The following is a 27,833-nucleotide window of genomic DNA, read 5'->3' as shown; positions in this document are numbered from 1 at the left end:
ACAAAAGGGGCTGAGTGGTAAAGACACTGCGCAGTCGACCAAGCGGCCAGGCATCTTCACTTTGTGACGGCATTACTAATTAAGAGCTCATTAAAAAAAAAAAAAAAAAAAGTCCGGGCGCGGCGGCTCACGCCTGTATTTCCAGCACTTTGGGAGGCCAAGGCAGGCGGATCACGAGGTCAGGAGATCGAGACCATCCTGGCTAACACGGTGAAACCCCGTCTCTACTAAAAATACAAAAAATTAGTCGGGCGTGGTGGTGGGCGCCTGTAGTCCCAGCTACTCGGGAGGCTCAGGCAGGAGAATGGCGTGAACCCGGGAGGCGGAGCTTGCAGTGGGCAGAGATCGCGCCACTGCACTCCAGCGTGGGGGACAGAGCAAAACTCCAACTCAAACAAAACAAGAAACTCAATTAAAAAGGAGCAGCCACAAGGGTAGGGGCCCGGGGCTGGACAAAGAATCTGGGTCCCACCTGGGCCTGAGATAATCGGGCAATGAGGTGGAGTTGGGGGAGGGCTTGGCTTGACAACGAAAGAGAAACCAAGTGAAGAGAAATTGGCCAAAATGCCGAGGCCTGACATTTTGAAAAAGGGTCCCGTCCCAAGTGTGTCCACTCCAACACTCCTTCAGGGGCTAGCTCCTTCTCTCCTCCATCCTCGCTTCTGGGCCTCACCTCAGCCCAGGTTCTCTTCGCCCCCTCGGTCCTGACTTCACGCTTCCGCCTCCAGCTTAGGCGCCTCCTGAGCCCGGCTACCCCTAGGCAGGACGAGCTCAGGGCCGGCTCCCAGCCTCACTGCGCCCCATTCCCCGCCCCGCCCGACCCCCAGGTTTCGGCTCACCCCGGGACCCGGCCCTAGCCCCTGCCCCCAGCCCAGGACCGGGACCAGCCACGCTCGCCCAGCCACTCGCCGCCTCGGCCCCGCCCAGCGCTCTGGCCACTCGGCGGTTACCAGCAGGTCCCGCCCGCCCGACGAAGGCGCCGCGCAGCCAATCAGCGGCTGCCACACAGCGGCCAGAGCCGGGCTTGGGGGTTGGGACCTCCGGCTGCAGGTCCGCCTGGGCCAGACGCGCGAGCGCAGGCACTGGTTTGTGGTCGCGCGCCCGACCTCCGCAGTCCCGGCCGAGCCGCGACCCTTCCGGCCGCCCCCACCCCACCTCGCCGCCATGCACCTCCGCCGCCTAGCGCTGTTCCCGGGTGTGGCGCTGCTTCTCGCCGCGGCCCGCCTCGCGGCTGCCTCCGACGTGCTAGAACTCACAGACGACAACTTCGAGAGTCGCATCTCCGACACGGGCTCTGCGGGCCTCATGCTCGTCGAGTTCTTCGCCCCCTGGTGAGTCCAGTCTGCCGAGGCGGGGGAAGAAAGGCTGGGCTGGGCCGGGCTGGGCCGGGGGCGAGGGCGCGGGGAACTGTTGGGCCTACGCTGCGCTGGCGGCCTTCATTCCTGTGGGCCCCTGCTGCGGCGGGCACATTTCTCGTTCCCGGTAGCTGGACGCGCCTCGCCAAAAGCCGGGGAGTCGGTGCTGATCGGCCCAAGGAAAACCCGAAGGCTGCGCTCACGCAGGGACTCGTTCTTATCTCGGTACTCTTGCGGCACTTCCTATTTGCAGAGGGTTTTGCCACCCCTTCCCCCAGTTCAATATGTAGCTATGTCGTTTCTGCGTGAGTCAGTATTAATGTTCCTCCAGTCTACGGACTAGGCATCCCAAAGCCTTGTAGTGGAAGCGGACGTTTCAGCAAATGCAGAAGTCCTGGATCCCCAGGGTATTTCCTTTCATCTTACCTCACGCCGCACAGCCATTGGTTTCTAGCCAAGGTCACTGAGTGGCTACAGAATGGTCGTAAGTGCTTTCTTGAGGCAGGTAATTTGTCCGTCACATGGTGTACAGTTTCTCCCTTCAGCTGATCACTTACATCTCAGTACCGGCAGATACCTCTGTCCAAACGAAAAGAGTAGATGAACAAGAATAATTCCATCAGAATCTGTCCATATTGTCCGTTTTAAATAGCATTTCTTTAAAATGTCAAAGACTCCAATGAGAAAATAACCAATATTGATTAAATACTCCACTTTAGGGTGACTTAAGTGATCAAGGGTGTAAATTCCTTAGATAGAACTAACTCGAAATAAAATACTGTTGGGTAGAAGGAAGAGCAAATAAGATTTCTGGCCCAGTCAACTTGAGTGGTTTTTTTTTTTTTTTTTTTTGTAATTTGTGTGTGTGTGTTTTTTAAACCTCCAGATCATTACCAGAGTAAACAGTGATTCCTTTATCCTGGGGATAGCTCTCTCTATATAATTCAATATATATAATTACAGTACTTAATTTTTCCCCTCCTGGCACAGTGACCCTTGGTTTAAAACTATCCGTGTTCAAAAATGTCAGTAAAAGTTGTATATAACTTTTATTTGCTTCAGACTCAGGTCTTCACTTCTTAGCCTCAAACAACTTGCTAAGGGTTACACGAAAAATGTCCTGTAGTAAAGACCACCTGAATCAGAATGATATGCTAGAGATGGCAAATTTTGTGTCCAGGGCATTTCTGGGGCTAACTGGCAGTACAGATTACACATATAGATAGTTCTTATACATCTCTGGAACTCATGTTCTCTCTTAGGAACAACTCTTCCCAATTATATAATCATGCTGTTAGCTTTGAGGGGCTGTCACTAAATTTGTAAAAACTGGGGGTGTCATTGAGTTTGTCAGATCTGAGTGATACTTTTTACTACAGGGGTCATGCAACAATTTAAAGTAGGAATTGCTGGAGAATAGTGGGCCACTAGAATATTAGTTTAAAAAAGGAATTTTGGGGCTGGGCATGGTGGCTCCCGCCTGTAATCCCAGCTACTCAGGAGGCTGAGGCGGGAGAATAGCTTGAACCCAGGAAGCAGAGGCTGCAGTGAGCCATGATCCTGCCATTGCACTCCAGCCTGGGCAAGAAGAGCGAAACTCCGTCTCAAAAAAACACAGAATTTTTTATTTGAATTGAAGGGGGTCTTTCCTACTTTAAGTTGTTACACGTGCTACTCTAAAAACTACATATCCCATCAGGCACTGACTGTCCCAAGAATTGGGTGGATCTCTGCTGTGGTGTCTGCTTTTAATTGGTTTAAAAGAAAAAGTTATCCTCCACAATGTCAGCAAGGAAGATGAGTTTTCTGAATGAGCAATTTGGAGTTAAGGAAGTCTCCTGTTGAGGTCTTTATTTCTTCACATTCCACTACAGTTTTTTTTTTTTTTTTTTTGTATTTTTTTTTTTTTGAGATGGAGTCTCACTTTGTTGCCCAGGCTAGAGTGCCATGGCACTATCTTGACTCACTGCAACCTCCGCCTCTTGGGTTCAAGTAATTCTCCTGCCTCAGCCTCCCGAGTAGCTGGGATTACAGGTGCCTGCCACAATGCCCAGCTAATTTTTTTGTATTTTTAATAGAGACGGGGTTTCACCATGTTGCCCAGGCTGGTCTCGAACTCCTGACTTCAGGTGATCTGCCCACCTCGTCCTCCCAAAATGCTGGGATTACAGGCGTGAGCCACTGCGCCCAGCCTGTTTTTTTTTTTGTTTTTGTTTTTGAGACAGAGTCTCGCTGTGTTACCCAGGCTGGAGTGCAGTGGCATAATCTGGGCTCACTGCAACCTCCACCTCCCATGTTCAAGCTATTCTCCTGCCTCAGCCTCCTGAGTAGCTGGGATTACAAGCACGCACCACCAAGCCCGGCTAATTTTTGTATTTTAGTAGAGACGGGGTTTCACCAAGTTAGCCTGGTGTTGAACTCCTGACCTCAGGTGATCCACCCTCCTCGGCCTCCCAAAGTGCTGGGATTACAGGTGTGCGCCATCTAGCCTGGCCTCTGTATTTTTATTTATTAACATTTCAGCTGGAAATGTTTTTTGACTGCTGTATTCCTTTGTACAGTTCAGGAGTACTATCTTACAAGAAACAGTTAAAGAATCCTTAGTAAGAGTAAAATGGGGTCTGGCCCTGTTGTGCATTCCTGTAATCCCAGCAGTTTGGGAGGCCAAGGCAGGCAGATCACTTGAGATCAGGAGTTCAGACCAGCCTGGCCAACATGGCGAAACCCCGTCTCTACTAAAAATACAAAAATTAGCTGGACGTGGTGGTGCACATCTGTAATCCCAGCTACTTGGGAGGCTGAGTTGGGAAAATCACTTGAACCCAGGAGGCAGTGGCGAGGTTAGAGACCAGCCTGGGCAGCATGGCCAGACCCCATCTCTACCAAAAAAGGACAAAACTTAACCAGGCATGGTAGCACACGCCTGTAGTCCTAGCAACTCAGGAGGCTGAGGTGAGAGGAGAAGATCACTTGAGCCTGGGAGGTGGAGGTTGCAGGAAGCTGAGATTGTACCACTGCACTCCACCCTAAACGACAGTGTGAGACCATCTCAAAAAAGAAAGTAAAATCGACTTTTTTTTTTTTTTTTTTACCTTATTCTCATCACAAAATAGACCTATTTAAGCAAATTCTTTTTCCACTTTCATGTTTCAAGTGAAAGGTGAAAGCTTGCTTGCTTGCTGTTTTTTTTTTTTTTTTGAGACAGTGTCTCTCTCTGTTGCCCGGGCTGGAGTGCAGTGGCGCGATCTTGGCTCTGCAATCTCTGCCTCCCCCGTCCGGCTAATTTTTTTTTTTTTCTTTTTTTTCCAGTAGAGACCAGGTTTCACCATATTGGCCAGGCTGGTCTTGAACTCCTGACTTCACCTGAATCACCTGCGTCAGACTCCCAAAGTGCTGGGATTTCAGGCATGAGCCACCGTGCCTGGCCTAGTGAAAGCTTTCTTTGCAGTTGATTTTGTAGACTAATATTTCCATTATGGAGTTAATCTGCTATATATTTTTAAGGATAAGAGTATCTGAATTTCTCTGGGGAAATAACACTATTTAAATGTTTGGAAATGTCCGAAAATTTATTGATTAGTGCTAATATTTAATATTAAGTCCTTGGCTGGGTGCAGTGGCTCATGCCTGTAATCCCAGTACTTTGGGAGGCCGAGGCAGGTGGATCACGAGGTCAAGAGATCGAGACCATCCTGGCTAACATGGTGAAATCCCGTCTCTACTAAAAATACAAAAAATTAGCCAGGCATGGTAGCACGTGCCTGTAGTCCCAGCTACTCAGGAGGCTGAGGCAGGAGAATGGTGTGAACCCGGGAGGCAGAGCTTGCAGTAAGCCAAGATCACGCCACTGCACTCCAGCCTGGGCAACAGCGAGACTCCTTCTCAAAAAAAAAAAAAAAAAAAAAAAAAAAAAAAAAAAAGTCCTCAACATCTATGTATGCTATAGATGTGTATGCTACCCTCTAGGACAGTAGTAATAAATAATGGCTGGGTGCGGAGGCTCATGCCTGTAATCCCAGCACTTTGGGAGGCCGAGGTGGGCAGATCACGAGGTTCAGGAGTTTGAGACCAGCCTGGCCAACATGGGGAAACCTTGTCTCTACTCTACTAAAAATACAAAAATTGGCCAGGCACAGTGGCAGGAGCCTGTAATCCCAGCTACTCAGGAGGCTGAGGCAGGAGAATTGCTTGAACCTGGGAGGTGCAGGTTACAATGAGCTGAGATCATGCCACTGGACTCCAGCCTGGGTGACAGAGCAAGACTCCATCTTGAAAAAAATAGTAATATATGTGCTAATTTCTTTACTTGTAATCTCCACCCCGAGTTGATCTTTTCAACATCAACATTTAGCTCAAATTTTTTTTTCTTCCCTGGACAACTAACTGGTTGATCCTGCCTCTCTATTGGCATCTAATAATACTCTGTCACCCCTGCCAGACTGGTGTTCCTATAAGGAAAGGACTATATCAATTTTCTTATCAAAGACACTTAATAAGGCACTTATCAAAAAGCACTTGACACATGGCACACATGAGGAAGTGATGATTATTGGGTGAATATATGTTGGAATTCATTATCAACTGCCAGGTGCCATCCCTGAGGATAGATAGAATTAATTGTGTTTTAATATTTTCTAGGGGGTGGGTGAAAGAAGTAGTGGTTAATCTTGAAGGATCTATGTTAACTGACCCTCATTTCCCTTAAATACCACCTGAGTTCCATTCCTGGTGGATTTGAAGAGGGGAGTCTCCTCCAGCCTCGTTGAAACTCTTGTGGATTCGATGACTTTATGGATATTGCCAAAGTTTAAGGCAGTGGATTTTAGTCCCAGCCTTGCAGCTTACACACACACCTGGTTGCTCCCCAGATTTCTGGAGATTCTCATTCAGTAAGCCATGCATACTTTTTTTGTTTTAATGCTCCATGGGTATTTCTGATAAGCATCTAGAGTTGACACCCACTGGCTTGACCTAGTAACTATTGTATGTGATTTTTTTTCTCTTAAAATGTTTGAAGATAGTTGAAACGATTAACTCGTAAATCTGTTGCCTCAGCCTTGACAACTACTATATATTCAACAGAAATCTCTCGTCTGTCTCTTCTTTATTTTCATTGCTGCCATTCTGGTCCAAGCTTTTATTGTCTGCCATGTGAAATATATTATCTTCTAGATGGCTTTATTCTTGTCTCTGTTTTCTCCCTTTCTGTCAGTCTTTGACATTGCTGATTGATGTAGTCTTCGTACACCTGCACGCACATTTATTATCTCAAAAAAGCCCTTTACGGTTCTCTGAATGCATCGTGCTTACTGGTATTCTTTTACGTTTGCTCTACTATCTCCCTCATCTTAAATACCCTGCCCTCTTCTCTCTGAAGCGTTAAATCCTTAAAGACCCAGATCCAATTGTTACTCCCTTTAAAATATATTTACTATGCAATATTAAAGGAATACAGAGGATATAATGAATAAGACCCTATTTCACACACATAAGATATCACTGATTGTGAGAGGAACTATCTTGTGTCTCACTGAGAAAGAAATACTACCATTGAAACTATAACATGACTGCAAAACACATCTTAATTTCAGGAAAAACCAATGAATCTGTGAAATACAGCATAAGGAATACCATTTGTTTGCACTCAGTCTAAAAAACATAGCCAGTACATTTGAAGTCCCCTATGTGCCCCTTTACCATCTTATACACTCCTTTATCCTGAATTTGGTATTTATCATTTGGTTCTTTTATACTTTAATAGGCCCCCTGAAGACCTTGGAGAATAAGCTGTTACAATCCTTTATTTTAAACAAGTTTTAGGTGTACAGTATTTCCAAGTTATCCATCACTTAATAAAATTACACCATTGACTATTGAAATATATCTGCTTAAGTTTCTTCTCTGTTATATTTCTATTTTTGCTGTCTACGGGGAGGTTACAGAACTCACCTTCTCAACGTGATCCCTCTGCAATCCATTGGCTTTTGAAGAGGTGATGTACAGTTGGTGCTAGCTGTATATACACTGATTAGGACTTTCTGGGCAGAGGAGCCGGTGCTTCTGGTGGCCCTCTGGGAAAGGTATTCTAGTTTACATGTTTTGTTATCACCTCTCATGGCCAGGTGAACTGTGTAGCTGTAAAAATCAGGACTGCCATCTAAAAGACTTAATATCATACTTGAGACATTACAGGGTTTCAGTCACAATTTTGTCCCCCCGCCGAGACAGTGTCTTGCTCTGTCACCCAGGCTGGAGTGCAGTGGCGTGATGTCAGCTCACTGCAACCTCCACCTCCCGGGTTCAAGCAATTCTCCTGCGTCAGCCTCCCGATTACAGCTGGGATTACAGGTGCCCACCACCACGCCTGGCTAATTTTTGTATTGTTAGTAGAGATGGGGTTTCACTATGTTGGCCAGGCCGGTCTTGAACTCCTGACCTCAAGTGATCTACTCGCCTTGGCCTCCCAAAGTGCTGGGATTACAGGTGTGAGCTTCAGTCACAATTTTTAACAACCACAATGCTGGTTTCCCAGGGAATTGTATTTTCCTCCGGGGAATTCTATCAGAAATGGGATTATTTCTATCTTGTCCTTCATTCAGCCTCATTAATTGGTCAAAAGGGCATTCACCCATTCAACCCTCTTTAATAATGTGGTGTACACCTTTGACTACAGCTTTCACAACTTAGTTATACTTTGTATGCAGAAAATAGAGCTGCCCTGTGCTGAGCCAGTACTATGGAGTCAACCTCAGTCTAGGGGTAGGACCTTTACCTTCTGAGAGTGCTGGTTTACTCTAACAATAATGAATGTTGTTCATGTGATGATTTTGCTTTTGGAAGTGTCTACTAGCTCAAAGGTAGTATTATAGTTTGAGATTCTTCCTAGTGAGACAACATTAACGAATTCATAGGATTAAACTGAGAATTTGGCTTTTTTAATACGTATATAGGTGTGGACACTGCAAGAGACTTGCTCCTGAGTATGAAGCTGCAGCTACCAGATTAAAAGGAATAGTCCCATTAGCAAAGGTAAGTACAGGTGGATTCTTCACTAAACGACGTGAAGTATTTTAAAAAGTAGTTTGTTGTCTCAGCTTTGTTACATGGAAAAAGATAACAGTAATAAATAGTTTGTAAGATTAACATTCATTTTCTCTACTCTTATTCTGCTAAGAAGAGTGAATACTAGTTTCTGGGCAAATACACAACTGACTTGTAGTTTTAAAAGATTAAAAGTAGTGGCTGGGCGCAAAAAAAATTAATAAAAAAAAAAAAAAAAAAAGTAGTGGCTGGGCACGATGGCTCATTCCTGTAATCCCAGCACTTTGGGAGGCTGAGGTTGGGTGGATCACGAAGTCGAGAGATTGAGACCATCCTAGCCAACATGGCGAAACGCTGTCTCAACTAAAAATACAAAAATTAGCTGGGCGTGATGGCACGTGCCTGTAGTCCCAGCTACTCAGGAGGCTGAGGCAGAATTGCTTGAACCCAGGAGACGAAGGTTGCAGTGAGCCAAGATCGGGCCACTGCACTCCAGCCTGGTGACAGAGCGAGACTCCGTCTCAACAAAAAAAAAAAAAATTGAAAAGTAGTGAGACTAAGGAAATTACTGGCATAAGAAGTACAATAGACCAGGTATGGTGGCTCACAGCTGTAATTCCAGCACTTTGGGATGATCACTTGAGGCCAGGAGTTTGTTGCCCGGGCAACAAAGCAAGACTTCATCTCTACAAAAAATTTAAAAAGCTGGGTGTGGTGGCTCACACCTGTAGTCCCAGCTTCTCAAAAGGCTGAAGCAGGAGGATTGCTTAAGGCTGCAGTGAACTATGACCACACTACTGGACTCCAGCCTAGGTGACAGAGTAAGACCCTGTCTCTTAAAAAAAAAAAAAAAAAAGTATAATCCCAGTACTTTGGGAGGTCAAGGCAAGTAGATCACTTGAGACCAGCCTGGGCAACATGGCAAAATTCCATCTCTACTAAAGACATAGGCAGGCTTCCATAGTCGCAGCTACTCAGAGGCTGAGGTGGAAGGATTGCTTAAGCCAGAGAGGTTGAGGCTGCAGTGAGCTGTGATTGAGCCATTGCACTCTAGCCTGGGCAATAGAGTGAAACCCAGTCTCAAAAAAAAAAAAAAAGTAGTAAAGTATATGGTAAATAAGAATTAAAGATGGAAAGCAGAAGTACAGCTGTAAAGGTTAAAGTAATCATTGAGGCTGGGCACGGTGGCTCACGCCTGTAATCCCAGCACTTTGACAGGCTGAGAAGGGCGGATCACCTGAGGTCATGGTGAAACCCCGTCTCTACTAAAAAATATAAAAATTAGCCATGTGTGGTGGTAGGTGCCTGTAATCCCAGCTACTTGGAAGGCTGAGACAGAGGACAATCACTTGAACCCAGGAGGGCGGAGGTTGCAGTGAGCTGAGATCATGCCACTGTACTCCAGCCTGGGCGACAGAGCAAGACTCCATCTCAAAAAATAATAATAATCTATGAGTAAATGAGTTGCCTAAACTGCCATATGATAATCACAATGATGGGAATACAAAAATGATATGAGGATATTGATGAAAATGTAACCAAATGGTCAACTGTAAACTTGGTATTTGTTTTTACAATTAAATTAATGCTTCCAGAATGTTGCCATTCTGTAGTAAACCCGTAGTAGTTCTAGTCTAAAAGCTCATACCTCTGCCAGCCACAAATAGTTCATATATAAGGCTACTTTTGGAAACTACTTTTAATCCTATCAAGCAGCTTGCCATAGGAAAAAAAATTCAATCACAGCCAGGCGCTGTGGCTCACACCTGTAATCCCAGCACTTTGAGAGGCCAAAGTGGGTGGATCTCCTGAGGTCTGGAGTTCAAGACCAGCCTGGCCAATATGGTGAAACCCCGTCTCTACTAAAAATACAAAAATTAGCCAGGCGTAGTGGCCGGTGCCTATAATCCCAGCTACTTGGGAGGCTGAGGCAGGAGAATTGCTTGAACCCGTGGGGTGGAGGTTGCAGTGAGCCGAATTCGCGCCATTGCACTCCAGCCTGGGCAACAAGAGTGAAACTCCGTCTCAAAAAAAAAAAAAAAAAGAAAAGAAAATTCAATCACAATTCCTACCTGTGTGACTATAGACACATTAATTTTCTGGATCTTAGTTTACCCATTTTAGGGCATAAGGATCATACTTCATAATCTTGTGGAGATTAAATGAGATAATATATGCAAAGTACTTGTGCCTGGGTTGGAGTAAGTGGCTCGTTCCAGGAAATTATTTTCCTTCTTCCTGATAGGTCTCACTAGATCGGTTATGTTATGGTATAGCCCAGATTCAAACTAGCTCAGGGTACGTGTACAAGTATTGGTACCTTTGATAATAGCTCTAGATGATTTGCAAAATCAAATTACATTCCACCTAAAGGATATGTACCCCCATATCCTTTATGGTGATAGTCATAATCAAAGTAAGCCACTGTTAATAATTTAAGTGATTTATCCCTCGTGTTCTGAGGCAGAAAAAAGATGAAGACCACTGCTTTAGCTAATAGAGACTACAAGGGCAGAATTTAAATAGTAACTTTGCATTTTATGTGAGGCCTAGGAATCTCAATTTTAAAGAATTCCTTAGGCAGTTCTGATGTAGTTAGGCAAGCTCCAGTCTGCCTCTAAAATCTAATGTTCTATGGCATATATGCCAAGAATTCCTTGATCCCCTTAGGATTTGACCAATCCTAGTATTTTGAGAATATAGGAAGAACCTGCAGCAAAAACTTGGATAAGAAAATAGTTTGTGTATTTTGATCTTTAGGTTGACTGCACTGCCAACACTAACACCTGTAATAAATATGGAGTCAGTGGATATCCAACCCTGAAGATATTTAGAGATGGTGAAGAAGCAGGTGCTTATGATGGACCTAGGACTGCTGGTAAGGATCCTGAATTACATTCTGGAAACTGATGTTAAGTACCTTATTCTTTGTAGTGGAAACATAAAAATGTGTTTTTCTACACAGTATACTTTCAGTCTTAAAAATTCCTCATCTAAGAGGTCAGTTTGGTAACAAAAGACCTCTCTAAATGAACAAATTATATAAGTAATATAGAAAATACACAAACTTGATTTATAAGGTCAGCTCGACATTTTTTCATTTTACAAATATTTATTGATTAATTACTGTGTGCCAGATATTCTAAATATACTAGGTGGTTGGCGTTTATTGATAAAACAGACAAGGTCCCTACTCTTGTGAAGCTTACATTCTGGTGGATGAGGGGGAGAAGGCAACAAACAAGTTTTAAAAATATAGATGAGCTGGGTGCAGTGGCACGTACCTATAGTTTTAGCTATTCAGGAGGCTGAGGTGAGAGACTCTTTTGAGCACAGCCTGGGCAATATAAGTTAGTCTCCATCTCCAATAAAAAGTTTGGGCCAGGGCGGGGCACTGTGGCTTGCGCCTGTAATCCCAGCACTTTGGGAGGCTGAGGCAGGTGGATCACGAGGTCAGGAGATCAAGACCATCCTGGCTAACACGGTGAAACCCCGTCTCTACTAAAAATACAAAAAATTAGCCAGGCGAGGTGGCGGGCGCCTGTAGTCCTAGCTACTTGGGAGGCTGAGGCAGGAGAATGGGGTGAACCCGGGAGGCGGGGCTTGCAGTGAGCCAAGATCGCGCCACTGCAGTCCAGCATGGGCGACAGAGTGAGACTCTGTCTCAAAAAAAAAGTGTGGGCCGGGCACAGTGGCTCACACCTGTAATCCCAGTACTTTGGGAGGCTGAGGTGGGCAGATCACGAGGTCAGGAATTTGAGACCAGCCTGGCCAGCATGGTGAAACCCCATTTCTACTAAAAATACAAAAATTAGCACTGGGCGTGGTGGCACATGCCTGTAATCCCAGCTACTTGGGAGGCTGAGGCAGGAGAATCGCTTGAATCCAGGAGGCGGAGGTTGCAGTGGGCCGAGATCGTGTCACAGCACTCCAGCCCTGGGCAACAGAGCGAGACTCCATCTCCACAAAAAAAAAAAAAAAAGTGTGTGTTATCTCCATATATATATGGATAACCATCTCATACCCATTAGGATGGCTACTATTAAAAAAAAAAACAAAACCAAAATAGGCTGGGCACGGTGGCTCACGCCTGTAATCCTAGCACTTTAGGAGGCTGAGGCTGGCGGATCACCTGAGGTTGGGAGTTCGAGACCAGCCTGACCAACATGGGGAAACCCTGTCTCTACTAAAAATACAAAATTAGCCAGGAGTGGTGGTGCATGCCTATAATCCCAGCTACTCGGGAGGCTGAGGCAGGAGAATCGCTTGAATCTGGGAGGCGGAGGTTGCAGTGAGCCAAGATCATGCCATTGTACTCCAGCCTGGGCAACAAGAAGGAAACTGTCTCAAAACAACAACAACAAAATAGCCAATGTTGGTGTGGATGTAGAGAAATTGGAAACTTTGTGCGCTATTAGGAATGTAAAATGGGACAACCACTATGGAAAACACAGTATGGTGGTTCCTTTAAAAATTAAAAATAGGGCCGGGCCTCGTGGCTCATGCCTATAATCCCAGCACTTTGGGAGGCCAAGGCAGGCAGATTATTTGAGGTCAGGAGTTTGAGACCAGCCGAGACAACATAGTGAAACCCTCTCTCTACTAAAAATACAAAAATTAGCTGGGTGTGATGGCACATACCTGTAATCCCAGCTACCTGGGAGGCTGAGGCAGGAGGATCGCTTGAGCCCAGGAGGCAGAGGTTGTAGTGAGTCGAGATCGGGCCACTGCACTCCAGCCTGGGGAATAAAGCAAGACTCCGTCTCAAAAAAAAAAAAGATAAAAAAATTAAAAATAGAAGGCCAGGCACGGTAGCTCATGACTGTAATCCCAGCTCTTTGGGAGGCCAAGGTAGGTAGATCACTTGAGGTCAGGAGTTCGAGACCAGCCTGGCCAACATGGTGAAACCCTGTCTCCACCAAAAAATACAAAAATTAGCTGGGCGTGGTGGTGGACACGTGTAGTCCTAGCTACTTGAGAGGCTAAGGCAGGAGAATCACTTGAACCTGGAAGGTGGAGGTTGCAGTGAGCTGAGATCACACCACTGCACTCCAGCCTGGGTGACAGAGTGAGACCCTGTCTCAAAAAAAATAAAAATGAAAATAAAATTACCAGGCCAGGCATGGTGGCTCATGCCTGTAATCCCAGCACTTTGGGAGGCCGAGGTGGGCAGATCACAAGGTCAGGAGAGCGAGACCATCCTGGCTAACACATTGAAACCCTGTTTCAGCCGGGCGCGGTGGCTCATGCCTGTAATCCCAGCACTTTGGGAGGCCGAGGCAGGCGGATCACAAGGTCAGGAGATCGAGACCATCCTGGCTAACACGGTGAAACCCTGTCTCTACTAAAAATAAAAAAATTAGCCGGGCGGGGTGGCGGGAGCCTATAGTCCCAGCTACTCCGGAGGCTGAGGCAGGAGAATGGTGTGAACCCTGTGGGGCGGAGCCTGCAGTGAGCCGAGATCGCTCCACTGCACCCCAGCCTGGGCGACAGCAAGACTCCGTCTCAAAAAAAAAAAATAAGAAAAGAAAAACCCTGTCTCTACTAAAAATACAAAAAATTAGCCGGGCGCGGTGGCGGGTGCCTGTAGTTCCAGCTACTCGGGAGGCTGAGGCAGGAGAATGGCGTGAACCCAGGAGGCGGAGCTTGCAGTAAGCCGAGATAGCGCCACTGCAGTCTGGCCTGGGCGAAACAGCGAGACTCTGTTTCAAAAATAAGTAAATAAATGAATAAATAAATAAACAAAATTACCATATATATGATCCAGCTTCTGTATACCCACTTCTGAGTATACATTAAGTTCTCACTTAATGTTGTCTATAGATTCTTGGAAGCTGTGACTTTTAACTGAAACAACCTATAACAAAACTTGTTTTTTTTTCCTCATCAATGTTATAGGAAACAGTGTTATTCTAGGACTTGCTATGCATTCTTTCTTTGAAGTTGCAGTTTCTGAGAACATATGAATAATATTAAGTGAGGACTTATTGTATACCCAAAAGAAGATAGTTGTACACCTACATCCACAGCAGCATTATTCATAGTAGCCAAAAGGTAGAAGTAACCCAAGTATCTATCGGTGAATGAATAGTAAACAAAATATGGTATATGCATCCAGTGGAAGATTATTCAGCCTTAAAGAAGAAAATTCTGACTACATGCTGCTATATGATTCCGCTTACATGAGGTAGCACAAATAGTATACAAAATTGTATGTTTAAAAATGGTTAACAAAGGCCGGGCATGGTGGCTCACACCTGTAATCCCAGCACTTTGGGAGGTGGAGGTGGGCAGATCACGAGGTCAGGAGTTCAAGACCAGCCTGGCCAGCCAACATAGTGAAACCCTGTCTCTACTAAAAATGCAAAAAATTAGCCGGGCGTGGTGGCAGAAGCCTGTAATTCCAGCTACTTGGGAGGCTGAGGCAGGAGAATTGCTTGAACCCAGGAGGCGGATGTTGCAGTGAGCCACTGCTGCAATCGCACCATTGCACTCCAGTCTGGGTGACGAGTGAAACTCCATCTCAAACAATCAGACAAAAAAATGGTTTAACAAGGCTCATGCCTGAAATCCCAGCACTTTGGGAAGCTGAGGCAGGTGGTTTGCTTGAGCCTAGGAGTTGGAGGCCATCCTGGGCAACATAGTGAGACCCAGTCTCTATAAAAATACAAAAAACTAGCCAGGTGTGATGGTGCATGCCTGTAGACCCGGCTACTCAGGAGACTGAGGCAAGAGGTCTGATTGACCCTGGGAGGTTGTGGCTGCAGTGAGCAATGATCATGCCACTGGACTCCAGCCTGGGTGACAGAAGGAGACCCTGTCTCAAAAAAAAAAAAAAAAAAAAAATGGAAACAAATGTCCATCAGTTTTGCAATTGTGTCTGGTTAAATAAACTATGGCACATTTATGGTGAAACACTGTGCATTGTAATGTTTCTGTTAAAAAAAAAAAAAACTTTTTTTGTTTGTTTGTTTTTTTGTTTTTTTTTTTTTTGAGATGGAGTCTCACTCTGTCGCCCAGGGTGGAGTGCGGTGGCACGACCTCAGCTCACTGCAAGCTCTGCCTCCTGGGTTCACGCCATTCTCCTGCCTCAGCCTCCCCAGTAGCTGGGGACCACAGGCGCCTGCCACCACACCCAGCTAATTTTTTTGGTATTTTTAGTGGAGACGGGGTTTCACCATGTTAGCCAGGATGGTCTCGATCTCTTGACCTCGTGATCCGCCCACCTCGGCCTCCCAAAGTGCTGTGATTACAGGCGTGAGCCACCGCGCCCTGCCAAAAAAAACTTTTTAAAACAATAATAATAAAAAACGCTATGCTACTGTAATAAAAGGTTGAGGTAGCTGTGTATATATAATTGCCTGTTTATGCAGAAAATGTCTGGAAGGATATACAAGAAACTGAAATCTTGGCTGGGTGCGGTGGCTCACGCCTGTAATCCCAGCACTTTGGGAGGCCAAGGTAGGTGGATCACGAGGTCAGGAGATCGAGACCATCCTGTCTAACACGGTGAAACCCCATCTCTACTAAAAAAATACAAAAAAAAGCCAGGTGTGGTGGCGGGCACCTGTAGTCCCAGCTACTCGGGAGGCTGAGGTAGGAGAATGGCATGAACACGGGAGGCAGAGCTTGTAGTGAGCTGAGATTGTGCCACTGCACTCCAGCCTGGGCAACAGAGCAAGACTCTGTCTCAAAAAAAAAAAAAAAAGAAACTGAAATCTTATAAGGAGGAAATTGGGTGACTAGGGACAAGGGTGGCAAGAAGACTTCATCATATACCCTTTTGTACCTTCTGAATTGTGAATCATGAATAATTGCCTTCTCAAAAATAAGTTGTGTTGTTATAACTTTTATTTTGACTTCTAAGATGGAATTGTCAGCCACCTGAAGAAGCAGGCAGGACCAGCTTCAGTGCCTCTCAGGACTGAGGAAGAATTTAAGAAATTCATTAGTGATAAAGATGCATCTATAGTAGGTAAGTAGCAAATATTAAACCGTGCCACAGAATTGTCAGTTGGGTTTCCAAAACCCTCCATGTCTGGGAAAGCCACAGAATTAAACCAGTTAAGGAAACCTTGGGGCAGTTGAAAAGGCAACTGACAGAATTGGGTCAACAATTACTATAATGCACTATAGTACATTATATAATTACTATATAATGTAATTATAATGTGGGGGGCAATTGGTGTTTTATTTGAGTGGGTTTGTGTTCTTATAGATGTAAAGGTTTAATTTCAATTAAAGGACTAGGAGAGGTGGGTGTGGGGGAAAAAAGGACTAGGATAGGAATATCTTCAGCATTTTCTAATGCTTCTTAAACTCTGAGATTTAACTCATAATAGAGTAGTTATGACTGAAAATAAGGTTTTAAGGTAGGAAGATACAAGTAAATAATAAACCTCTGCTATTTTCACAATAATTAGGGAACTTAAAATTTAAAATCAGATTGCTAGGATTTGTCTTGTTTTGCAGCATTCATTGCTTTCTCATGTGTTGCAGTATCTCATTTTTAAATGACATGAGCCAGTTAAACACTTTCTGCATCTTAGATGTTCATTGTTTTGTTTTTTAAATGTGATATATGATAAATTTGACTAAAAAATAAATTTAAACATAAAAGCTATGTTTGTGCTTCTCTTAGTCTCCTAATTACTGTAATAAAACTGACTTTCGCCTGGCTCACTGGCTCACACCTGTAATCCCAGCACTTTGGGAGGCTGAAGCGGGCGGATCACCTGAGGTCGGGTGTCTGAGACCAACCTGACCAACATGGAGAAACCCCATCTCTACTAAAAATACAAAATTAGCCGAGCATGATGGCGCATGCCTGTAATCTCAGCTACTTGGGAGGCTGAGGCAGGAGAATCGCTTGAACCCGGGAGGCAGAGGTTGGGGTGAGCTAAGATCGCGCCATTGTACTCCAGCCTGGGCAACAAGAGCAAAACTCTTGCAAAAAAAAAAAAAAAGTGACTTTCTGGCAGCAGAATATGGTTTACTGTTTAAATTTGGCTAAAAGCCACTTTTTACCATCTACATTTTACTGATTCTTTATATTTTACAAGGAGTTAGCATGTATTTACTAAACATTTATGTTTTAGTCACTTTTCTAAATGAGTAGTTCTAAAGACAAATATAGAGAAGGAAAAAAATTGGGTGAAGTGGTTTACAGTTTATTTTGACATATCATCTTAATTTAATCCTTCTGATACCTGAAATAGTCCCTGACACTCTTAAGTTAAGCAGTTTGTCCAAATTTGTTCAATTATGGGAAAGTAGAATGAAGACTTGAACACTGACAAATTTTCTCCCTTGGCTCTCTCAAAAAATGTTTCTGTAAAGGGTAGAGGGAAAATTCTCATCTTAAATATTGTGCCCGTCTGAGGTAGTCATGGCAAAGCAGACCCAGTCCTCAAAGTAGAATGAAACCCTTGAAAAATAGACGTTTGTGGTTTGGAATGTCTATCTGTCAGCACTTATTGCTTCTTCCTCGTGTTTAATATTTTCTGTATAGGTTTTTTCGATGATTCATTCAGTGAAGCTCACTCCGAGTTCCTAAAAGCAGCCAGCAACTTGAGGGATAACTACCGATTTGCACATACGAATGTTGAGTCTCTGGTGAACGAGTATGATGATAATGGAGAGTAAGTGACTGAGTTGAATCTCCTGACCAAGTATTATTGTGTGAACTGGTGATATTGATTGATTGATTGGGACAAGGTTTCACTCTGTCACCCAGGCTGGAGTGCAATGGTGCAATCTCTGCTCACTGCAACCTCCGCCTCCCAGGTTCAAACGATTCTCGTGTCTCAACCTCCTGAGTAGCTGGGAGTACAGGCATGCGCCACCACACCCGGCTAATTTTTGTATTTTTAGTAGAGACAGGCTTTCACCATGTTGCCCAGGCTGGTCTCAAATTCCTGGCCTCAAGTGATCCATCCACGTCGGCCTCCCAAAGTGCTGAGATTACAGGCATGAGCCACCACACCCAGCTGAATTGGTCATTTTTATACCTATTTTTTTCCCAAGGGTTTATTGAGTACTTTCAAGGCATTATGCTACATGCCAGAAACTATTGCTGCCTTCAAGGACCATTCCTCTATCTAGTAGAGGGAGATTGTATACATGAACATACATAAAAATGAAAGTGTAAGTGTATGTAGAACTATATACAGAGTGGTTGGAAGTACAAAAGAGGAAGTGTTTTTTTCTTCTTTTGGGGTAAGGGGGTAATATCAGAAAAATTCATAGAAGGGGTGACTCTTGAAGGATCAGTTTTCTCTGGAAGGTTATGGCCTTCGAAATAAAAATTATTCCAGATAGAGCACCAGGAGTGAAGGCCTTGAGATGTAAGATAGCCTAGGCATGTTGGGGCCCATAGTACTGCTGGAGTATTGTTTGTGATTGAGATCATAATGAAAGATAAGATTGGAGTATTTAGCAGAGACCAAATTATAAATTTTAAGTGCCATATAAAAGAGCTTTGATTTTTATCTTTTAGACATTTTGAGAACCATTGAAAGACTTTGGGCTGGGGAGTAATGCCTAGTGTTCCATTATTGGAATACTGAGCTTGTGGGAGTTATTTATATCCTCCTGCTCAAGGTCATTGCCAAGGTCTGATCTTTCACAAAAACAATTTGCAACCTCCCGCGTAAATGGGTTAAATTTGTGAAGAAGTCACTGGCAACCACATGATAATGGTTTGAAGGGGGAGTGGTGCAAGGCATTCTAAGGATTCTAAGGAGAATTCTAAGGATTATAAGGAGAATCTAAACTAGGATGACATGTGAGAGTCTAAACTCGGTCAGCAGCATTAGTGGCAATGGATAGGAAGGGGTGAGTATAAAAAATGTAAACAATAGTCACTAACCATGTATGAAAAGAAGATTTAGAGTAAGTTTGAGTTTTTTTTTTAATTTTTTTCAGACAGAGTGTCGCCCTTGTTGCCCAGGCTGGAGTGCGGTGGCGCAATCTTGGCTCACTACAACCTCCGCCTCCTGGGTTCAAGTGATTCTCCTGCCTCAGCCTCCTGAGTAGCTAGGATTACAGTTGTGCACCACCACACCTGGCTAGTTTTTGTGTTTTTAGTAGAGACAGGGTTTCGTTGTATTGGCCAGTCTGGTCTCAAACTCCTGACCTTAGGTGATCTGTCTTCCTCGGGCTCCCAAAGTGTTGGGATTACAGGCATGAGCCACCACACCCGGCCTGCTATTGTTTCTAAAGGTTTGAAAATCTACTCTAACCCCCTTTTGAGATAATGAAAAAGCTGAAGCCCAGAAGGATTAAATTGAGACCTGGTCCAACGTGTTTGGAATTAGTTGGGGAACTATGATTAGAACCACGTTCTCTTAATTTTCCAACCCAAAATTTATTAAACCCTATACCCAATTATTGCACTTAAGATTAAGGCGGTTAGTAGGCCGGGCGCGGTGGCTCACGCTTGTAATCCCAGCACTTTGGGAGGCCGAGGCGGGCGGATCACAAGGTCAGGAGATCGAGACCACGGTGAAACCCCGTCTCTACTAAAAATACAAAAAATTAGCCGGGCGTGGTGGCGGGCGCCTGTAGTCCCAGCTACTGGGAGAGGCTGAGGCAGGAGAATGGCATGAACCCGGGAGGCGGAGCTTGCAGTGAGCCGAGATTGCGCCACTGCACTCCAGCCTGGGCGACAGAGCGAGACTCCATCTCAAAAAAAAAAAAAAAAAAAAAAAGATTAAGGCGGTTAGCATCTTAGTGTTAATGAAAAGGTCATGTTGCTGAATCTGTGGTACTAGAAAAGAGTCCTTATGTACTTAGATGTTGCTAGTTAAAAGTGGCAGCAAAAATAGATAGTCTGAGCTTTACATGAAATATGGGAACTCTGCCTGTAATCCCAGCATTTTTGGAGGCTGAGATGGGAGGATCACTTGAGCCTGGGAGTTCAAGATTACCCTTGGTAACATGGTGAGACCCCCATCTCTACAAAAATTTAAAAAATAAATTAGTTGTGCATGGTGGTGCACACCTGTGTTCTCAGCTATTTAGGCAGCTAACGTAGGGGGATCACTTGAGCCTAGGAGTTGAAGGCTACAGTGAGGTATGATCACACCACTGCACTCCAGCCTGAGCAAGAGAGCGAAACCCTATCTCAAAGAAAAAAAAAAGACGGGAGACAGATCTTCTATCTGCCTACTGAGACTTTTTTTTTTTTTTTTAGGGGTATCATCTTATTTCGTCCTTCACATCTCACTAACAAGTTTGAGGACAAGACTGTGGCATATACAGAGCAAAAAATGACCAGTGGCAAAATTAAAAAGTTTATCCAGGAAAACATGTGAGTACTTCTTTGTATCTTGTCTGGGATTTATTTGCTTGATTTTAGTTTGTTTACCTCAGTTATTAAGCAGAGCTATATTTTGGCTTAAACTGTCTATTCGGGGGGATTGTAATAATAATAATAGTTTGAGTTTATATTAAAGCAGTAATGTATGGGTGTTAGAACTCCTGTTGTCATCCTGTAAGGTATATATTGCTCAGTACTTGTCCTAAATGTTTAAAATCTCTTTCCTTCATAAATGCTATCAGTTATTTTGTGGCAACTTTATGATATAGCTAAAAACTTGCCAAGCCAGTTGATAATGGATTATTTCATTTCAGTTTTGGTATCTGTCCTCACATGACAGAAGACAATAAAGATTTGATACAGGGCAAGGACTTACTTATTGCTTACTATGATGTGGACTATGAAAAGAATGCTAAAGGTTCCAACTACTGGAGAAACAGGTAATAAAAATTAAGTTTTTCCCTTATGAACAAGTTTACCCAATGTATAAATAGTCCCTTCTAACATTCTTGTTGGTTCCTTAAGAATCTGTAAAACAATAAATGGTTCCTTAAGAAGATGTAAAAAAAGAAAAAAAGTAACTATCCTGTTACCATGTGTGGTATAAAAGCAGGAAAGAATGGGAACATTTGGCTTCCAAATACTACATTTGAAGTCATAAGGACAAATAAACGGTTTTCACAATCTGTTGGGCATGTATTTCGTAGGTGTTTCTTTGCTTTGTGACACAGTGACTCTAAGTAGGAGGTGGAAATTTGATATAAAATGCACTTAAAACATTGTGCTTACTTGCACATTGAGACTCTCAGTGCATTTTACCCTTACAAATTTTCTTTTCAGATCAGTCATTATACCTATAATAGATTTCAGTTATATATTACAGCAAGATTTAGCAGGAATGCACCAGTTGATTGGGTATCACCAATTTGCCAGTGAAGTTCAGTAAGGCATTGAAGTATATCATAACCCTGTGTCAGTGCCCAAGAGCTCAGACTGTTCAGACTGATTCCAGAAGGCTAGAACTATAGAACTTAGTCTTTGCTTTCCAACCACTTGCTTCTTAGTTTCAAAAGTGCTTGACCACCCTGTATAGTCTTGGCACAAATGTCTCTTGTTTCCCACAGGGTAATGATGGTGGCAAAGAAATTCCTGGATGCTGGGCACAAACTCAACTTTGCTGTAGCTAGCCGCAAAACTTTTAGCCATGAACTTTCTGATTTTGGCTTGGAGAGCACTGCTGGAGAGATTCCTGTTGTTGCTATCAGAACTGCTAAAGGAGAGAAGTTTGTCATGCAGGAGGAGTTCTCGTGAGTTGCTAATTGGGCTTTGATTCTCCAAGGCAATTGTTAAAGCCTTTTATACTACAAAGGATTTCTAAAGAACAATAACCCTGGAATGTGAAGATAGGTCTTTTAATCAAGACCTATGACTGTCATTTTTCTCAATTTAAATATAGGTACTTTAGGCCAGGCACAGTGGCTCACGCCTGTAATCCCAGCACTTTGGGAGGCCGAGGTGGGCGGATCGCCTAAGGTCGGGAGTTCGAGACCAGCCTGACCAACATAGAAAAGCCCCGTCTCTACTAAAAATGCAAAAAAATTAGCCAGGCACGGTGGTGCATGCCTGTAATCCCAGGTACTCGGGAGGCTGAGGCAGGAGAATCGCTTGAACCTGGGAGGTGGAGGTTGCAGCGAGCCAAGATCGCGCCATTGCACTCTGGCCTGGCAACAAGAGCGAAACTCGGTCTCAAAAAAAATAAATAAATAAAAATAAATAAATACATATAGGTACTTTAAGGATTATGATCCTTAATGAATTCTGAAAACTAATAAAAGGATGGCAGGTTGGAATTCTTACATGACTCCACTTGGTCATTAGAAATAGCAGATAAAGGGTGAGTGCAGTGGCTCACCCCTGTAATCCCAGCACTTTGGGAGGCCAAAGCATGTGGATCACTTGAAGTCAGGAGTTCAAGACCAGCCTGGCCCACGTAGTGAAACCCCGTCTCTACTAAAAATACAAAAATTAGCCAGGTGTTGGCCGGGCGCGGTGGCTCACGCTTGTAATCCCAGCACTTTGGGAGGCCGAGGCGGGCGGATCACGAGGTCAGGAGATCGAGACCACGGTGAAACCCCGTCTCTACTAAAAATACAAAAAAAAAAAATTAGCCGGGCGTGGTGGCGGGCACCTGTGGTCCCAGCTACTCGGAGAGGCTGAGGCAGGAGAATGGCGTGAACCCAGGAGGCGGAGCTTGCAGTGAGCCGAGATCGCGCCACTGCACTCCAGCCTGGGCGACAGAGCGAGACTCTGTCTCAAAAAAAAAAAAAAATTAGCCAGGTGTGACGGTGCGCACCTGTAATTCCAGCTACTGGGGAGGCTGAGGCACCAGAATCACTTGAACCTGGGAGGCAGAGGTTGCAGTGAGCTGAGATCATGCCACCGTTCTCCAGCCTGGGTGACAGAGCAAGACTGTGTCTCAAAAAAATAAAGAAATAGATAAGATTGGACAGCCTCCTTTGGGCCAGATGTGGTGGCTCGCACCTATAATCCCAGCACTTTGGGAGGCTGAGGCAGGAAGATCACTTGAGCCCATGAGTTTGAGGCCAGCCTGGGCAACATAGCAAGACCCTGTCTCTAAAAAATTTTAAAATCCAAAAAAAGATTGAACAGTCTCCTTGATACTGATGTAATTTCAAACCAAACCATTCTCCCCTCATCCCTACAGAATGTATTTTCTTTTTGAAATACTACATGGGTCTAAAGTAAACTCAGAATCGGGAAGATCTTAAGACCAGAAACAATTTTTACCCTCACTTTCTGAGATTTTGGGAGATTGAGACAAGAGAAAATCTTCCTTGTGAGCCAGTCAATAAAACAAAATAGTGTAAACACACACTATACTCCAGAGCAATAAGACCTGGTTCTTTTACAAAAATGAATCTCCAGAAGACCAATGATTATCCTTTCTCTGAACTTTCTAATCCACAAAGAATACACTGGAAATAAAAGGAACGGTTTGTTTCTTCAGTCAGTAGTTCTGCATATTGAGAGATAAGAGTCCCCCTTTTTTAGCCTTGAAAAGCTAAAATACATAGTAACTGTTCAAAGAAATTGGCTGTAGTTTTCTCAGTGGTGGGAATAGATTAACAAGCCTTACCCTTGTTTTCCAATTGTAGGCGTGATGGGAAGGCTCTGGAGAGGTTCCTGCAGGATTACTTTGATGGCAATCTGAAGAGATACCTGAAATCTGAACCTATCCCAGAGAGCAATGATGGGCCTGTAAAGGTGAGGTGCTCACAGCCTCATCAAGCTATGAGCAATTGCCTCTCCTCATTTCTTTGTTCCAAAACTGTGGGGTCTAAATGAAGACTTTGTTGGCCATCTCTTTTTTTTTTTTGTCCTTACTCCCGAGTCATAAAATAAGCATTGGCAGGCCAAGCGGTAGCTCATGCCTGTAATCCCAGCACTTTGGGAGGCAAAGGCGGGCACATCACGAGGTCAATAGTTTGAGACCAGCCTGTCCAGCATGGTGAAACCCCGTCTCTACTAAAAATACAAAAAAATCAGCCAGGCATGGTGGCAGGCGCCTGTAATCCCAGCTACTCGGGAGGCTGAGGCAGGAGAATCGCTTGAACCCAGGAAGCAGAGGTTGCAGTGAGTCGAGATTATGCCACTGCACTCCAGCCTGGGCGACAAGAGCGAAACTCCATCTCAAAAAAAAAAGCATTGGCAGGGCTCATAATGCTTGGTAGGGGCAAGAGTATAAAGCCTGCATAGAATTTTCTGATGAAATTTATATTGGGCTAAGTTACTCTTGAGGATAGAGCAACCCCTAAGAACAGTGTGTTGCTTTGAATTTTTTTATAGAGATGTGGTCTTACTCTTGCCTCAGCCTTCTGAGTAGCTTGGACTGCAGGCATGTGCCACCAAGCTTGGCTTGAAATTATTTTAAGGAACGGTTGGGTAGCACTTCTATGTCCTGTAACTTCCTGAACATAGTTTGACAGGTGACAGACATAGGAACGAGTTGGTATCTAGTGAATGACAACATCTTTAATACAATCTGTAAATGTCATTTGGGTTTCCATGACTTACTTTCCATGGTAACACATCAAATTAGAGAGGGATTGGGTCTAGGAACAAATACAGTTGTGAATTTATTTTTTTATTTTACCAACTAGAGATTCTTCTGTGTTTTTCAGGTAGTGGTAGCAGAGAATTTTGATGAAATAGTGAATAATGAAAATAAAGATGTGCTGATTGAATTTTATGCCCCTTGGTGTGGTCACTGTAAGAACCTGGAGCCCAAGTATAAAGAACTTGGTGAGAAGGTAAGTGTGAACCCTATTCTGAGGATAACATTTAAGCGGGAGCAGTAAGTTTATATATGTATTCAGTATAGGCTAATTTGCTTGGTTCCTAAGTACTGATAGATTTTTTTCCCAATTACTTGCTTTTTACTCACTTTCTCTTGACTGCCCCCTAGTGCTGCAGCCTGTGCAGTGCCTGAAATACCCACTTTTAACATTCCATTCCTCAGACTCAATCTAGATAATGGTTAAAAATATCTAAGGACTTCTGAATTTTGGTAATGGCTTACATGAATCCATATGCTCCTTCATCTTAAAACATTTGGCTTAGCCCTGTAATGTCTTATTTAGACCAGGTAAATTTGAAGGTGGCAATATGTAGAGTCTTAATACAAGAGAAAAAAGGGAAGCTTGTGGAAAGTGAAGTACTACCATCTGCAAACCACTCTTCCCACCTGAACAGCAGTTTATCTGCTGGAATTACAGGTGCGCACCACCACACCCGGCTAATTTTTGTATTTTTAGTGTTGGAAGAATGAGACTGTTTTAAGTCTTGAATTGACTAAGTGTCCCTCTGTCACTGAAAACTTGAAATGTAAACATTTAACCTGTTTTATTAACAGCTCAGCAAAGACCCAAATATCGTCATAGCCAAGATGGATGCCACAGCCAATGATGTGCCTTCTCCATATGAAGTCAGAGGGTAAGTGGATTAAAAATTAACAGAAGTGTCTAGGCAATAGATAGGAATAAAGCTTGTAACCACCAGGAAATCATTACTAGACATAGTTTTCATATTCCAGTTGAAGGCAGAACCACTGATTCCTTCTTGGTTTAAGAGTTCTGCAGCATGGGCCCACATAACTGCTTGAAATTAATGAATGTTTCTTTCCCCAGTTTTCCTACCATATACTTCTCTCCAGCCAACAAGAAGCTAAATCCAAAGAAATATGAAGTAAGTGAATTGTCCCATATCCCCACAAATATATACACAGACATAAACACACACTCTTAAACATAGTTCTTTAATTGGGTTTATTTATTTATTTATTTATTTATTTATTTTTGAGACGGAGTTTCGCTCTTGTTGCCTGGGCTGGAGTGCAATGGCGTGATCTTGGCTCACCGTTCAAGCAATTCTCCTGCCTCAGCCTCCCGAGTAGCTGGGATTACAGGCATGCGCCACCACCCTGGCTAATTTTGTATTTTTAGTAGAGATGGGGTTTCTCCATGTTGGTCAGGCTGGTCTTGAACTCCTGACCTCAGGTGATCCGCCTGCCTTGGCCTCCCAAAGTGCTGGGATTACAGGCGTGAGCCACCATGCCAGGCTAATTGGGTTTATTTAACTAAAAACTCTTTAAACTCTCATGGGCAGTATATGTGGCTGCTAATATGCTTTTATAAACTCAGAAGTCTTCCTGTTTGGGTGGGGCAGATCAGGGTTCTTTATGTGTTTTTTTTTTTTTTTTTTTTTTTTTTTTTTGAGACGGAGTCTCGCTCTGTCACCCAGGCTGGAGTGCAGTGGCGCAATCTCGGCTCACTGCAAGCTCTGCCTCCCGGGTTCACGCCATTCTCCTGCCTCAGCCTCTCCGAGTAGCTGGGACTACAGGCGCCCGCCACCACGCCCGGCTAATTTTTTGTATTTTTAGTAGAGACGGGGTTTCATCGTGGTCTCGATCTCCTGACCTCGTGATCCACCCGCCTCGGCCTCCCAAAGTGCTGGGATTACAAGCGTGAGCCACCGCGCCCCGCTCAGGGTTCTTTAAAAAGTTACATTTTTAAGGTAATCTTTCTGTTTTCAGGGTGGCCGTGAATTAAGTGATTTTATTAGCTATCTACAACGAGAAGCTACAAACCCCCCCGTAATTCAAGAAGAAAAACCCAAGAAGAAGAAGAAGGCACAGGAGGATCTCTAAAGCAGTAGCCAAACACCACTTTGTAAAAGGACTCTTCCACCAGAGATGGGAAAACCATTGGGGAGGACTAGGACCCATATGGGAATTATTACCTCTCAGGGCCGAGAGGACAGAATGGATATAATCTGAATCCTGTTAAATTTTCTCTAAACTGTTTCTTAGCTGCACTGTTTATGGAAATACCAGGACCAGTTTATGTTTGTGGTTTTGGGAAAAATTATTTGTTTTGGGGGGAATGTTGTGGGGGTGGGGTTGAGTTGGGGGTATTTTCTAATTTTTTTTGTACATTTGGAACAGTGACAATAAATGAGACCCCTTTAAACTGTCTTATTTTCCACAAGATTGAGAACCAGATGTTCTCTACACATGATCACTGTTCAATAGAGCTTTCTTCAGTGATGGAAATGCTCTGTAATCTACACTGTTCAGTACAGGTAGCTATGGAGCATCTGAAATATGGCTAGAAACTACATTTTTAGTTTTCATTAATTTAAATAGCCATACAGTTGCCACCATACTGGTCACTGCAGCTGTAGACTGACTGACTGGGTCCATAGTTCATCACCTCAAAATTCTTTCAAAATTTATTATCTCTTTCTCTCCTTACATGTTTATTGCCCAGGCCTACCCTGGTGATTAGAACAGCTGAAGGGCCTTTCTTATTAGGCTGTCCCTGCCCTAAGGATGGGTTCCTGTTTATCCTTGCCATGCAGCTGAGCTTACTGCATGTTTATACCCCCCAAGGACTGTTCTCTGCCCAGAAATGCCCTGTCAAGAGTGTGGCATCACGCGGTTTCATCCAAGTTGTTTCAGGAATTGCTGACACTGCTGGGTGCAGTTCTATCCCCCAAAGCCTAGGGTGTGGCCCTAGCATCCACTTTCTTTTGTA

At 44.0% G+C, this 27,833-nt stretch overlaps 1 protein-coding gene across 1 annotated transcript; it reads left to right on the top strand.

Annotated features, from left to right (window-relative positions):
- Positions 1 to 797: 797 nt before the first annotated feature.
- Positions 798 to 27,266, top strand: PDIA3 (protein disulfide isomerase family A member 3). The gene is made up of 13 exons (XM_055276849.2): positions 798 to 1,331; positions 8,306 to 8,384; positions 11,157 to 11,274; positions 16,264 to 16,371; positions 17,908 to 18,037; positions 20,593 to 20,709; positions 21,033 to 21,158; positions 21,843 to 22,025; positions 23,895 to 24,003; positions 24,921 to 25,049; positions 25,652 to 25,731; positions 25,926 to 25,983; positions 26,831 to 27,266. The coding sequence occupies exons 1-13, from the start codon at positions 1,165 to 1,167 to the stop codon at positions 26,942 to 26,944; spliced, it is 1,518 nt and encodes a 505-aa protein (XP_055132824.1). The 5' UTR covers positions 798 to 1,164; the 3' UTR covers positions 26,945 to 27,266.
- Positions 27,267 to 27,833: the final 567 nt, after the last annotated feature.

Source organism: Symphalangus syndactylus, chromosome 5, assembly GCF_028878055.3.
Source record: "Symphalangus syndactylus isolate Jambi chromosome 5, NHGRI_mSymSyn1-v2.1_pri, whole genome shotgun sequence".
Classification (NCBI taxonomy): domain Eukaryota; kingdom Metazoa; phylum Chordata; class Mammalia; order Primates; family Hylobatidae; genus Symphalangus; species Symphalangus syndactylus.
The sequence above is the reverse complement of the archived record's forward strand: the minus strand, read 5'-3'. Positions and strand labels throughout refer to the sequence as shown.